Source organism: Entamoeba invadens (assembly GCF_000330505.1).
Source record: "Entamoeba invadens IP1 unplaced genomic scaffold scaff_1105074726209, whole genome shotgun sequence".
NCBI lineage: Eukaryota > Evosea > Mastigamoebida > Endamoebidae > Entamoeba > Entamoeba invadens.
Window position 1 is genome coordinate 27,892 of NW_004440269.1, and position 15,013 is coordinate 42,904.

The following is a 15,013-nucleotide window of genomic DNA, read 5'->3' on the forward strand; positions in this document are numbered from 1 at the left end:
ATTTTAAAAATAAATGTGTTGATATAAAATGAATAACTGGAGAAATTTTGACAAAATCAAACAACTATTGACTCAATATAATATAAAAAGCAAAATATAAAGTTGTGTATCATTATAGGAATTATAAAACAATACAATATACTAACATTTTAATCGATTTAGTATTAAACCTCCATAATAATCAAAACGTTATAAAAGCAATACAGTAATTAAAATAAAACAATTAAAACATAATCAAAAGGGAAAAAATTTATGCAATACAACACCAATGTGAACAAATCAAAATACAGTAAAACTTTTCAAAAACGGTACTTTTGAAAAGAGGATTCTCTCAAAAGATGGTATTTTCCAATGAAACTAAAAATAAAGTTCTTTATAGAGCGGTAATTAAGGTTTGATTGGCTTAAAATGTCCACTTTTGAAAAAAAAAACAAAAAATCCACACCCGCCTTCTCTTCAAAGTTTTTACTGTACACTTTAGTTTTTGAATAATAAAAACGTTTTATCATTAAAAATTGGCCAGCTCCGAGTTGTGACTTAAATCTATTTGAGCATTTGTAGTCATATTTGAAATATAAATAATAAACAAATAATACAAGTAATGAAAACATTTTTGTTGTGTCATGTTGTTTGTAAAAATACATCAAAAATATTAACAAGTAAGTTGAAAGTTATAGTGAATGGTTGAAATTGTGCACAAGAAAAAAAATACAAAAATATTGCAAGACTAATGACCAAAGTACTTTAAATTATTTTTAATTATTATCATATTTTTCACAAAATCGTAACTGAAAAAAATGAAGCTTTTATGAAACAAGTTTATTTTTATATAATTTTTTAATATATAAATTGATAAAAAAAATACCAATTAATTATTAACATGATGTTATAATTGTTGATTCAGTCAAACAAATTATAATTAATTAATAATATATTAATATATTAATTAATTAATTATAAATATAATTTAAATAAAATAACTTCAATTTAAATTGTATTAAACTATCAACTATTATTTTGTACTAAATATTAACATCAAAATTTGTTTTAATTGTTTTAAATTATTTATATATTAATAAATATTAATTTATATTAATTTATATTATATATATTATAATATTATTATTTTATATAAATACAATATTTTCGAATATTTTTTTTAAATAATATAGATACATTATAATGTGGCTTTGTTCAAATATTTTAAATACTTTATGATTATTTGATAGCTTTATGAAAAATTAAATATTTTTGGTTTAAGTAATTTTTATAGTTTAAAATAATAAACTGATCTTTTAATACAATTTAACTTATTTACTTATAATTATTAATATATTTATAATAAAATAAAAACTATAATATATAGTTTGTTTGATTATGAGTATTCTATTTTTATCATTTCTATTGTTTTTTGCCAAAAATTTGTTTTTTTGGTCATCTATTTTGAGTAGATTTTTATTGTTACGTAATAACCCGATTTTTTGGGCAACTTAATTAATATTTCTTTACCATACAGCAATTTTGCCGAAAAAAAAATGGTATTTCAGTCTTTTTTTCTTGAAAGGGAATTTTTACCGAACCATGAATTAAATGATTGTATATTTTCTGTTGTTTTTAATTTTTTTTATTATTAATAAAAATATTAGTATTTTTATTTATGGAAGTAACAATTAAAAGTTATTTTTTTTCAAAATGAAACGTTTTACTGTTATTGGTTATGTTAATTATAATATAGTTTTTTTCTTAATTTTGACTTCTACAACTTACATTCTTTAATTTTAATATAATTTAAAAAAATTAGAACAATATTAAATGATGTAATAGTTATAATAATTAATAAAAATACTAATAAAACAATTATTAAATTCAGTTATATTTCACAATATGCAGAATGAAAATAAATTTTTGTTACAAATTGTTAGTAAAAAAAACATTTGATAAATTTTTAGCCACTTTCGAAAAATATTTCGTATTAATACCAAAAAACAATTAAAAATACACCAAATCAATTCAATTTAAATAAATAAAATGAATTTTGAATTTTGAGTGTTGAACAATTAAACATCATTTGTGACTTTAACTATCAACATTATTAACAATCAGAAATACTGTATTGTAAAAATGTCTAACTGTTAGATTTAAGAGTTTTGTATTAAGTTGAAATATTTAAAAAATAGAAATTTGCGTCTATTTGTCGTGAACCCAGTAGGAAAAATAATTTATTTGCTGGACAAGACAGAATTTGGAAAACTTTCCAGTTTAAAAAGATTGGTTAATATAAAATAGAAAAAAATATGACAATGGAAAAGAATGAACTTATCGCGAATGCTTTAAAATAGTGGGTATTTCAAATAAATTCAAACACTGTTCAAAACTTCTCCAAAATAATTTCTACAATTAAAAATGCTTTGAAGAACATAAGATTGTTATTCCAATAAAAAGAGGAAAAAAGTTTATCAAATATGATAAATATTGAAATATCTAATATAACATACGACAAACCCTTTTCATATTGTTTTGAATTAGAAAAAAAGTCGGCTGTTCAAAAACAACACAGATAAAATAAGAAAAAAACAATTATTTTAGATATTGCAAACAAATATCCACACAATTTTTGACTCAAAAACAAATAAAAGACAGATGGGCTTTTCTAAACAATAACTTTGGAATGAAAATATTAAAAATGGGAATAACAATAATAAGTGATGAAAGTCGGTTTGGGTTGTTTCCAGACAAAAAGTTGTGTTGGAGACAAAATCATTTTAGCAAATCTACGCAAATTTCACAAAAGAAAAGGCAACATAAAAGTTCCCAAAACTATCAGAGAACAATTATTTTAAACGTCCAAACACAACCGTTCAATAATGGTATGGGGAGCTATCGGGGTCGGATATAAGAGTAAATTTATACATTGTTCACAATAAGAGGGAGGAAAAGAATATATTGAAATGCTCGAAAACGGTCATTTCTTTGAAATGTTAAAAAGAAACTGAGTAACAACATTGTGCATTTTCAACAAGATGATGTTCCTGCCCATCATTCATTTACAACTAAAAACAACCACAATCAAAGGGTGTAAGGCTGATGTTATGGCCATATAATTTTCCATAAATATTCCCAATATAACATTTATGAGGAATTATGGATAGAAGGTTAAGAAAAAACTACCCAGTTATTAAAACAGAAAAGAGATAGTTTTATTTATTAAGAAAGATTAAGAATGCAATTCCACAATCATTAGTCGACAAATTGATGTTTTTAATTCAAAAAAACGTTTTGAATAATACATGAGTCAAAAAAAGGTCCAATTGTTTATTTATCAAATTTTAAACAATTTAAAAATGGGAAAAATCTAGTGTTTTAAAAAATCGAATCAAAGGAGTTTGAACCTTATTATCAATAAAAAATTTTTTAAATGTAATTGGTAATTAATTGTATAAAATTATAATTAATATAATAACTCAGAAGCAAAATAAAACAACACACGTTTTCTTGTATATTTTAAGTAAAACATACCTATCAAAAAATGAACACTTACTAAAAAACTGTAACCAGTTTATACCGAAGTTGTCCTCGAGGTCATTTAATTTATAATTGAAAAGACTCTGTAAAGAAAAACTAAAACGTGGTTTAGCAACAAGGTAAGCAATTCCCTTGTTAATTTTAAACATTTTGCCAAAAGTGCATTCTTAAATTAAAAAAAATAACATAAAAGTGTAAATTTTTGTTTTTTATGAACCCTTATTTTAACTGTTTTTTAAAATAAAAACACTTATCAAGTATAGTTTAATATACTATAAATTAATACCATTTAAATTTTATTAACCCTTCGAGGACTGAAAATTTTTTATTTTTTTCTTTTTTTTCAGAAAAAATTTCAAAAAATAATTTCACTTTTCCAAAAAATGAAAATAATGACGACTTTTCATGAACAATTTAGAATGATTTTTGACTTATTTGATAAAATAGTTCAACTTAAATTCAAACTTTTGAATTATTTATAAAACATTTCATCATTCATAAACTCAAATTAATTGGGTTTTGTTAAAGATTCGTCCTTCAATCAATAAAATATGTAATTTAACAAATTAATATTTGTAATAAAAATAATACGAAAATAAACTGTTTTTATAAACAAATAAAAATGTTAATTAAAATTGATTAAATAATATTATCAGATATTCAAGTTTCTTAAAAAACACTTAAAAAGTGTGCAAGATTGTAGGTTTGATATAACCAATAAGATTGGTTCAAACCAAAATAAAATAAGAACATAACAAAAATATTGTTGTCGAAATAAAAAATGGATTTTACTCAAACGAAAAATAATTGGAGAACCAAATAACATCAAAAATATTACGATAAAAACCCGTTATTTATTAATATTTGTGTTCGTTATTCAAATAACACAACAATAACATGAAATTGATTATCTTATATGGTAAAACAACGCTACAAAACATCAATTTAAGTCGAGAAAAAATAGCAGTTTTGGATACATTATACAATGCGTGACAAAAGAATAATAATTTGTATCGTAATTTTAATTATAAATAAACTATAATAAATCAACCTTTGAATAATTAAAACGATAGTAAATTATTGAATATTATATGTTTGTTTATTACAATAATTATAATAATATGAAAACTAAACTAAATAAACACCTACACAAATATAATTAAATTGAGCCAAGAATGAACAGCCTTGATTATGCTTATTCGTTTTTCATCTGCAACTTTCTCCTTCTCTTGTCTGTCGTTGATTTTTGGATTGATTTTCCACCAGACAAAACGATGTTTCTGTACAAGTCCTTTCTGAAATATGTCGACATCGCAATTCATGATTGAGTTGTAAGTTGTCTCGTGGATACCTGATGCTTCCATACCAAGGAATGATGGCTGAAAAAGTGCTTCTGGGCATCTGAATCTCTCGTTTTCAATGGTGATGACTTCACTGTTTGAAAATTTGTTTTATTTTTCGAGTTCTGATGATGAAGCAGATTTTTGCATTTTTTCGTCAAATCAAATGCAAGGCGGCAAAGTTATTTATAGTAATAAGTAATTATTTATTTTTTGAATTTTTATTCCAAATACAGTCGATACTCTATCGGATTGGACTTCTATGGGATTGGAATTCTATAAGATTTGGTTTTTTATCCAACCAAAATTCAAACCAATCCGATTATATTTATAAAACACCCGAAATGGTAGTATTAAAATTGTTCATACAATTTTATTTTCTTTTCTCTCTTTTTGGTTATATAAAACAAAAATAAAATGTTATCTAATGGAAATTTTGGCAAAAAAGCTTTTACTGGATTAATCTGGTATTAATTTAAATAAATTGGCAACGATGAAAAACTAACATAAACTCGTTTATAACGTATTTCCAAAGACCGCATCAATTTCTGAACACTCAGAACACATTTCTTCCAATTTTTTGTGCTTTTCTTGTTGCTCTTTTTTGAGCATATCGATTCTTATTTCATTTTCTTCAATTTGCCTTTTGATGTCAATTTCACTATCAAACAAGTCTTTGGCTAACCTCATTCTGTCTTTTCTTTGTGTGTCACGTATTATTGGTGCATACATCTCTTGATCTGTCATCGCTGGTGGTACATTTTCCAATTGAAGATATTCAGAATCGAATTGACTTTCAACTTGAGAGTTCTGATTTGAATTGTTTTCTCCTTGAAACACTGAATGAAACCAACAGTTTTTTACAGTAGTTACAGTAACACTTTCTTTCCAACAACTAACTACCATTTTCATTGCTTCACACACTCGAATCTTGGGTTCTACAAACTCAACTGGATGTTCCGGGTCTTTACTTTCATTGTAACGTTTCAAGGCACTGTAAAACATATCAACAACAGTAGATCTGTAATGCTGTTCCAAACACTGTATTATACCAGCATCTAGTGGCTGGAACACACTAGTGGTGTTTGGTGGCAAGAAACGTACGACAATGTTTTTCAATTGAAGTAGATACACGTTTTTGCCTTTAGAATCCTTTTCAACGTAGGTGTATCTATCACCTGATATTTGTTCATCCGATTTAAACTGGAGTTTGTGTGAACTGCAGTTATCAACTATAAGCAGTATGTGTTTACTTGTTAGTTCCACCTTGTCATCCCAGTCAATCAACCATTGATGAAAAATCAATGTTGTCATCCATGATTTGTTTTGAGACGTATAAAGAACTTTCATATTTTCAAATTCGATTTCTCCAAACCAGCGAGGTTCTTTAGAGTTTCCAATAAACAACGGATCCTTTTTTTTTCTCCAGAAAGTGAGCAGCAAAGTAACACTGTAATCCTGTTGTTTGGTGTTTTGGTTCCATGTGTTTGACTTGTATTTGATAATGTTTTCGTGGGCATCAACTTATAAAAAAGACCAGTTTCATCGGCATTCCAAACATCATCTGGATTATATCTTGCGATTTCATTTTTCAACAGTTCCATTTCTCTTGTATACTTGTTTGCATCAACAGACTCTGATTGACCACTCAAAACTTTGGAAGAAATGCCATGTCTTTTACAGAACTTTTCTGCCCAACCAACACTGCACTTTAATTCGGTTTGATTATTCAATTTACAATAATCAATTGCAATAATTCTCAACAGTCTGATTGAAACGGGTATGTTTTTTCTCTTGTGTCTACAAATGAATTGTATACAGCTTCATCCAAATCTTTGTCAATCAGTTTCCTGTTAACTTTTTGAGATGTTGCATTTTCTTGTTGCACACCAGCTTTGTTAATCTTTCTCGGTGTTTCTGTGCATATCTCTTTGTCGAAGTTTTCTTTGATTTTTTCATGAATTACAGGCTTCTTCATTTCTGGATTGGAATTGTGCCAAGCAATAATTTGGTTTTTTTGTTTAATTGTCAAATGCGTTGGTCGTTTTTGTTTCTTTGGCATGTCAATCAAGATCAAAATGATCTTTAAAATAGTTTTTTGTATTTACACGTGTCAATGATTTTTATTATATTTTTTATCGTTTTTGTGTTTGGTGTTATTGTTATAAAAAAAACAAAATGCAAAAAATCAAAAAAACTTAAAAATAAATATTTTTTTTATTTTCCAATCCTTTGGGAAAACCATTTTACATATTTTCAATCCGATAGAGTATCGACTGTATAACAAGAAATTTGTGTGTTATTTCACAAAATTATTTAATGTTGATTTACGATATTTATTGGATATTCAAATGTTTTTTCGGGATATAAGGATTAAAAAATGATAATTTTTGATTATAAATTGATTTTTCACATTGTTGTTTAAAATAGTGCAACTTGAAACTATAAATCTATTCATCACAAATCTTGAAATATCAACTCAATTATTGTGTTTATTCAAATTTATATCAAGTATTTTCTTTGTTTTATCACAAACTTTTTTGTTATGTAGTAAGTGACGTTGTTTTATGTAAGATTTAATAAGTACTTTTAATTAATTTAAACCATTTTATTGTTTAGCAATCTCCAAATAAAAACGCAAAATGTTCTTTGCATTTAATTTGTTAAAATAGTATTCATTAATTAAAAATAACTATAAATATTTTGCATTATTAAAACAATTGAACAAAACGGGGTAACTATTCTGTATTTATTTTTAAAAAATTTAACAAAACGAATAATTAAAACACAAAACACAATTCGTTACAAAAAATCAAATAAACAATACATTATAAATTATCTAATATTTTTAACTATAACTGTTAATAATATTATAAGTAACATTTGTTTGCCTATTTCTTATTTATCCATTGTCGTGGAATAACATATAGTCGTTAATTTTAAATATTCTTTAAAATTATCCCTTTTAAAACAAAAATTATTTTGATATTTTTGTTATTTGGTGTGTTTAAATAACATTATTTTACCATTATTGTCATTTAAAAAAATAAATTATTATTATATTATTATTTTGGACTCTATATTATTATTGGTAAAATAATATTAAAAATATAGTTTGTAATCAATTTTAACATCCAAATAATTTTAATTGTTATCTATATAACAACTACATCAATTATATCACATGTAATCCTTTTATTGATCATTCACTAAACCATTGTGTTTCTGTTTATATAAATTAAATGCTTATTTGTTTTAAATTTGAACTATATGTTTTCAACCAAAACGCGCTTTATTACAAACACTATGTATCTTCCACAATGATAACATTATAATAAGGGTGGTTATACCATTTTTGTTATAATTATACATAAAATACAATTTAGTTTTAATTACACAACGTTGTTATATCAATGTGATCACTTATCACTTCGATGACATCACGTTGTAGTACAAATATATTTGTTGGTGTGTTATCTTGTCAAAATTATGTTTGTTGATTGTTACTATTATATATAACAATTATAATTATCAAACTATTATAAATAACATGATAAATTATTAATAATATATTAATTTATTTTATTATAAATTATAGTTTAAAGTGTCAACTTTGGTATATATATCATGTTGTCTTTACACTTGTTTTTATTTGTTTTTCATTATCTCTATACATTTACTATAAGTTTTTTGTTTGTTGCCCAAAAATGCATTATTCGAAAATGAATAAACAGTGGCTGCAAAATAAACAATTATTTACCAAATACAAATCTTTATATTATAAATAGATTGCATAAACCAAGTTTTGCCTTTTGTTTTTGTTTGAAAATGATAAAAATATTCAAATTACAAACAATCAATTTATATCTTGCTTCCTCGACAGTGGCACGACTTGAAACTCAACGGATGACCACAAAACCTCGTGGTGATCAAAGTTTATTTAAACGCGACTACTTTTATTGTTAAAGTTGATTATATAATTTTTTCTCGATTTTTTGTTTTTTGATACTTTTAAAAATGTATTTTAGTTATTTTTTGTATATTTTACACTTATTTTCTTTAAGATTTATTTTGAAAGTCGGAACAAACAAAAGTGTCTTTACGTCTTATCTTATTTCTTTTACTAAAAATAGCAAAACCCAATTTTTTAAATTATTGTATTTTTCAAAGTTTACAAAAAAATCTATTTAATTTCCCTTTTTATTGTTTTTGAGATCAATTGCATATTGAAATTTCAATACACCTCAAAGTCTATGCGTTATTATTTTTTCTTTGTTATTTTATGATGTAATTGATTTTGAATATTCCGGACCAGTATGTTTTATGATGCAATTTGGTCTTTGTTATATTTTATAATTAATTTTATTATTGTAATAGGTTGTGGACATCTCAATAAAATTTTGATCTGACTTTTCCATTGAACTGTGACTTGTTTCTGAAAGGATCAAGCAAAAAAGTGAACCTTTGTTCATCCCAACTTCAACAAAAAATTCACTTTTTTACTATAATTTATAACATTTTACTATAAAAATATACTAGAGCCGTCGTTCCAGGGTGTCTGGCTTTTTTGAAAAAATTAAAGAAAAAAGGTCACATTTACATTACAATTGACTAAGATTTTTATTTTTTTACAAATTTTGATTTTTCCCGTCCTCGAAGAGTTAATAATTGAGTCAAATTATAAAACTACTGCCCAAATTGAAAACCCTTGTGTCTATGTTGTGTTCAGTTTATGCGCCCTTTGGTATCGAAATTACAAAGGGCGATACTTTTCTGACTTTTTTTATATAGCGGGCTTGTTATAATTTCTACTTATTGATACATATTATATTTAATATTTTTAAATTAATGGAAATACAAACTTGAATGTTTAAGTTGGTATTGTTATATTGTGTCACTTAACTTAAATGACAGTTCATTTGCCATATTGGTTTAACACCACTTTTGGGGGGGTTTAATATTATAGCGTTGTTTTACCATATAAGATAATTAATTTAATGTTAATGTTGTGTTAATACAACAACGAACAAAATTAATAGAAAGTAGTGGGGTTTTATCGTAATATTTTTGATGTTATTTGGTTCTCCAATTATTTTTCGTTTGAGTAAAATCCATTTTTTATTTCGACAACAATATTTTTGTTATGTTCTTATTTTATTTTGGTTTGAACCAATCTTATTGGTTATATCAAACCTACAATCTTGCACACTTTTTAAGTGTTTTTTAAGAAACTTGAATATCTGATAATATTATTTAATCAATTTTAATTAACATTTTTATTTGTTTATAAAAACAGTTTATTTTCGTATTATTTTTATTACAAATATTAATTTGTTAAATTACATATTTTATTGATTGAAGGACGAATCTTTAACAAAACCCAATTAATTTGAGTTTATGAATGATGAAATGTTTTATAAATAATTCAAAAGTTTGAATTTAAGTTGAACTATTTTATCAAATAAGTCAAAAATCATTCTAAATTGTTCATGAAAAGTCGTCATTATTTTCATTTTTTGGAAAAGTGAAATTATTTTTTGAAATTTTTTCTGAAAAAAAAGAAAAAAATAAAAAATTTTCAGTCCTCGAAGGGTTAATTTAATATTAATAACTCAGAAGCAAAATAAAACAACACACGTTTTCTTGTATATTTTAAGTAAAACATACCTATCAAAAAATGAACACTTACTAAAAAACTGTAACCAGTTTATACCGAAGTTGTCCTCGAGGTCATTTAATTTATAATTGAAAAGACTCTGTAAAGAAAAACTAAAACGTGGTTTAGCAATCAATTAAATTGCCACAAAACGGAATAATAGTATACCCAACACAATAAGGCTTGTAAACATTGGTTGATGATGATGTCTCGGGTAAAAATAAAATCATCGCTATACTGCTCCCCAAAATAAATGCCAAGTTTTAGTGAACTCTTTTTACAGATTGTCGATTCAAATTAGCCGACAACTGAACATTACCCCTTAAAACTATTATTTTGGTAGTTATTTTTTCTATCACATTTAACAACAAAACCAATGAATTTTCAAACTTTTCTATTTTTAAAAAATAATGATTTAAATATTTTTTGAATTAAAAATTTAGAAACAAAATTCAAATTGAAAAACAAGGAAATTTTCTCGAAGAAATCAAAAACATCGTCGAGGCGGGCCAAGTTGTTTAACCTTTAAATCACCAATCAACAAACCCAAAAGAAAAAGTAACAATATCAAGACAGCAAAACAAGCTGAATGTTGTGAAGTCGTATAAAAAGGGAGAAGTGACAGATGCCTTTTACATTCAAGCACTGCAGACCGTTTCATCGTTTGCTACAGATGAAGAATTTGAAAGAAAAATGAGCGCAGTGGAACAAATACAGCATTTAAAGATTCGTTATAAAGTGAGCAATAAAACACTTGGTCTATTATTTGGTATTACCAAAGGAGCAATATCGACACATTTAAAACAACAAGTATCAGAACTCATTCTTGTGAAATCAACGAAACAATGGATACTGCAATTGCTTATTTGTTTGATTATCGTGATTCACTCTGTTTAAGTGTAACTCCAACATTGATTGATTTCCTTTGTCAGTCTTTTAATTACAAGTTTGAAATGACAAGAAAGGGAATAATCAAACATGTTAAAAAGTTTCATGGTTATGATGTAGTTCAAGCCAAACCGGAAGAAATGGAAAGAATTGAAACTAATTATAAAAATGTATAGAATAACTATTTGACATTTGTAGAAAATTTCAATGGAATCGAATCCGCTCTATTGTTCAACATTGATGAAGTGGGATTTAATGAGTGGGCAGATAAACAAAGTGTTTCTGTCTTCAGCAAATCCGGAAATGGTGTCAAGGTTGGTATACCAAGAGCATCAAAAAAGCACAATCATTGCATGTATTTCGGCAGATGGACAATTTTCCGTCCCAGCAGCCGTTATTCCAAAGATCTTTATTGATGAATATGTGTTAGCTAAATACCCAAATTTGTCTTTGTACAACTCGAAGACGGGGTTTGTCAATTAGCTAATTTTTAAAACTTGGATGTATGAAGTTGTTTTTCCTTTTATTGTTAACAAAAGAAGAACACTAAACTACCCACCAACTCAAGTTGTTGTCATCCTTATGGAGAACTTCAGCGCACATGTTAGTGATGAGCTTAAAGAAATATTTTACAACAACTTCATTTGTTTTCATTTCTTCGAGCCTCATTCAAGTCATATTGTCCAGCCACTCGATTTGTGTCTTTTCGGCGCGGTCAAAAAATTAAGCACATCTGCAACACCGTTGTTCAGAAGTTCAACTAGTACCATTCAAACAATTTCACAACCAACTCGAAGTGGTTTCACTTCTTCTACAACAGCAGACGTGTTGATAAATGATGGAGTTTCTCTAGACAACTTAGTTGCTTCATGGATAAAACAACTTGATGATCCCTTGAGTAAACGCGCAACTTCGGATGAGAGAGCAGCACGAGGAAGTGTAATTTCGGAACATTTGACTAAAGTATTGAAAATCATTGAAAAAAGGCAACAAGAAAAAAAATATATAGTCTTCATTCCATCGAACAGGCTTTGTGGTTGTTGACCAAGTTAAAAACAACAATGTATTTGTAGACAACAAATCAGCAGGTGTGTTTATGCGTTTGACAACTGCCAATACCTCTCCATAAGAAATGGTTAAACTTTCTGCGCCGCAATCAATCACAACGTTGACTAGAGTCAAATAAGTAACACCGGAGAGTGTAAAACAGCTTGAAGAGTACTGTCTCGGCATTTTCAGGTATTCCATTTTTGATTTTGAGATTAAACTCTTCTTGCTCTTGTTTTATGGAATATGTAATTATTTCCCGTTTTTTCACATTCGACAAAAAAGGGGACTAAAAATCAGTATCAAAAAATCACTTTTTTTCTTTTTGTGTGTGTAAAAAATGAAATTACACCTTAAAAATTTAGTAAACATGTTCCAAAACTAAAAATAAAAGGACTGTTGTCGAGTTACCGGACTAAGGTCCAGTGGGACTATCTGTAATTGGTTTTCATTGTTAGAATTATAAGTTTTTAATGAAACAAAACCAAAACAGATCGATAAAAATACTTTGTTTTTTATCGATAAATTTAAAACAACTTATATTATCTAAACACTGTCCCGTTTTTTAAGTTCGAAAAAAATTAGTTGAAAATTTTTTAAAAGAAAAAAACTCCTTGAAAAGTTTTTTCACCCAATTATTCCTCCATCTGTACGACAAATGGACGCCTTTTACTGTAAATATATGTAAAATGATTTTTGGTAAACAACAATAAATTTAATAATTGACTTTTTATTTTTGATAAATAAAATTGAAAAAGTCTTTACATTTTTAATTTTTATAGTTAACTCTGTGTTTTATTATATAGAAGCGTTGTTACAAACAAACTATAAATATGCTATAATTATTCACAACAAAACTATACGGACTATCGGCTTCTGTTCTACTTTTTTACCAGTAATCACCTCAAAATAACAACCACGTGTGTGCATGTAATTTTAAAATGCCACTTTAAATATTTGATGTACGAAATCCCGATTCTATTTGTTATCCAATCGCAAAATACAACAATTCAATATCACTCATTATGCCATATAAAAATGCGTTTTACGAATTATTTACTAACTCCCAATAGAATACAAATTCTATATTTATAATACTTTTTGTTACCAAAACGCACTTTTGAAACAAAATAAGCAACTGTCCACCAAAAAAATGAAAATGCTAGAAACAAGTACAAAATCCGCCACGAAAAAAATAACACCCTTGATACCAAGTGAAAACCGCTGACTTAAATCGGCTTTTTTCCACATTCATTCCTTTGTACTACAGATATGAATTCTATGCCTAGAACTTTTTGTTATTCAAACTTGATGAGCGGGAATGGGCAAAGTGACCCTTTAATTCCTCATGCGTCGTCGAATGTGAACCTCCGCATTTCTGATCGCATTTTCAACACGATATTTTCAGTCTTATATCACGCGCGATACATAATAGTAGCATTCTGGTTTATTACGTTCTTGGGGTTGTGTTACCCAGCCGTCAAGTTCATGTCATCTACCACACTTCTAATACATCCGCCTAAAGGGACGCCATCATACAACGCCAATAAAATCGTTGAAGAGAAGTTTCCTGATTCTATCGAGACAGGGCAGAATGTCATCACCATAAGTAGAATAGACAATACAACAGTATTGACTCAATACACGGAGGATCTGTCGAAACAAATCAAAGTCTGGCTTGACCAACAGCCTGTTGTACTTCACACATTTGGGTACTATTTACTTCCCGCATCCAACACGACTTATTTGGACTCTTTTGCTCTTCAAATAGCGCGACATGAATTTGTGGGAGAAAATGGCGATGTGACCATAATCACTATAGGTACTGACGAAAGACTTTTCAGTGATATCCCACGATTCATTAAACACCTTCGTAAAGAACTCGACACTTTAAACACCGACAGTGCACATTACTATGTCGGTGTCACTGGATTTGAACCAGCAAGTGTCGACTTACAAAGTGAGATTATAGTCTCTCTCTTTAAGATGGATGTCTCTGTGATCCCAATAGCTTTTGTGATCTTGTTGTGGGTTATTAAGTCACTTCCCTTAATGATTATACCATTGTGCACTATGATCACGTCATTTGTGTGTTCTTTTGGAGTCATGTTTCTGTTCACATTTGCATTTAGTGTGTATGGCATTGCGCCTGCTTTAATGGCTTCGTGTGTGAGTGCCATGTCGATTGATTATAGTCTTTTTCTTTTGACTCGATTTAGTGAAGAGACTTTTGTCGATCAAAGTTTCTATGAAGCAGTTAAAAACACATTACAACACGCTGGAAGAATCATAGCCACATCAGGTGGCCTGATCACTCTGTGTTTTGTGTCGCTATGTTTCTTCCCTATTGACGTCATTTTCAGTTTAGGGTTCTCTGCAGCACTCTCGATATTTTTTACAGTAATAATTAACTTAACTTTGACGCCATCACTTCTTAACATGTTTCCCGTCTTCTTTTCAAAGCGTGGGTTCATTCCTTGTATTAAAAAGTGTCAGAATTGGGCCGAACAGAAAGAACGAGCATATAGTCCACAAAACACTCTTTGGCACAAATTCGCAA

General features: G+C 27.3%; 1 protein-coding gene across 1 annotated transcript; it reads left to right on the plus strand.

Annotated features, from left to right (window-relative positions):
• Window positions 1–13,764: 13,764 nt before the first annotated feature.
• On the plus strand, window positions 13,765–14,980 carry EIN_490430 (MmpL efflux pump, putative; the record flags this gene model as incomplete). Its single annotated transcript, XM_004255667.1, has 1 exon — window positions 13,765–14,980. A coding segment is annotated over one exon (1,216 nt), but the record flags the coding sequence as incomplete, so codon positions are not given.
• Between the last annotated feature and the right edge of the window lie 33 nt (window positions 14,981–15,013).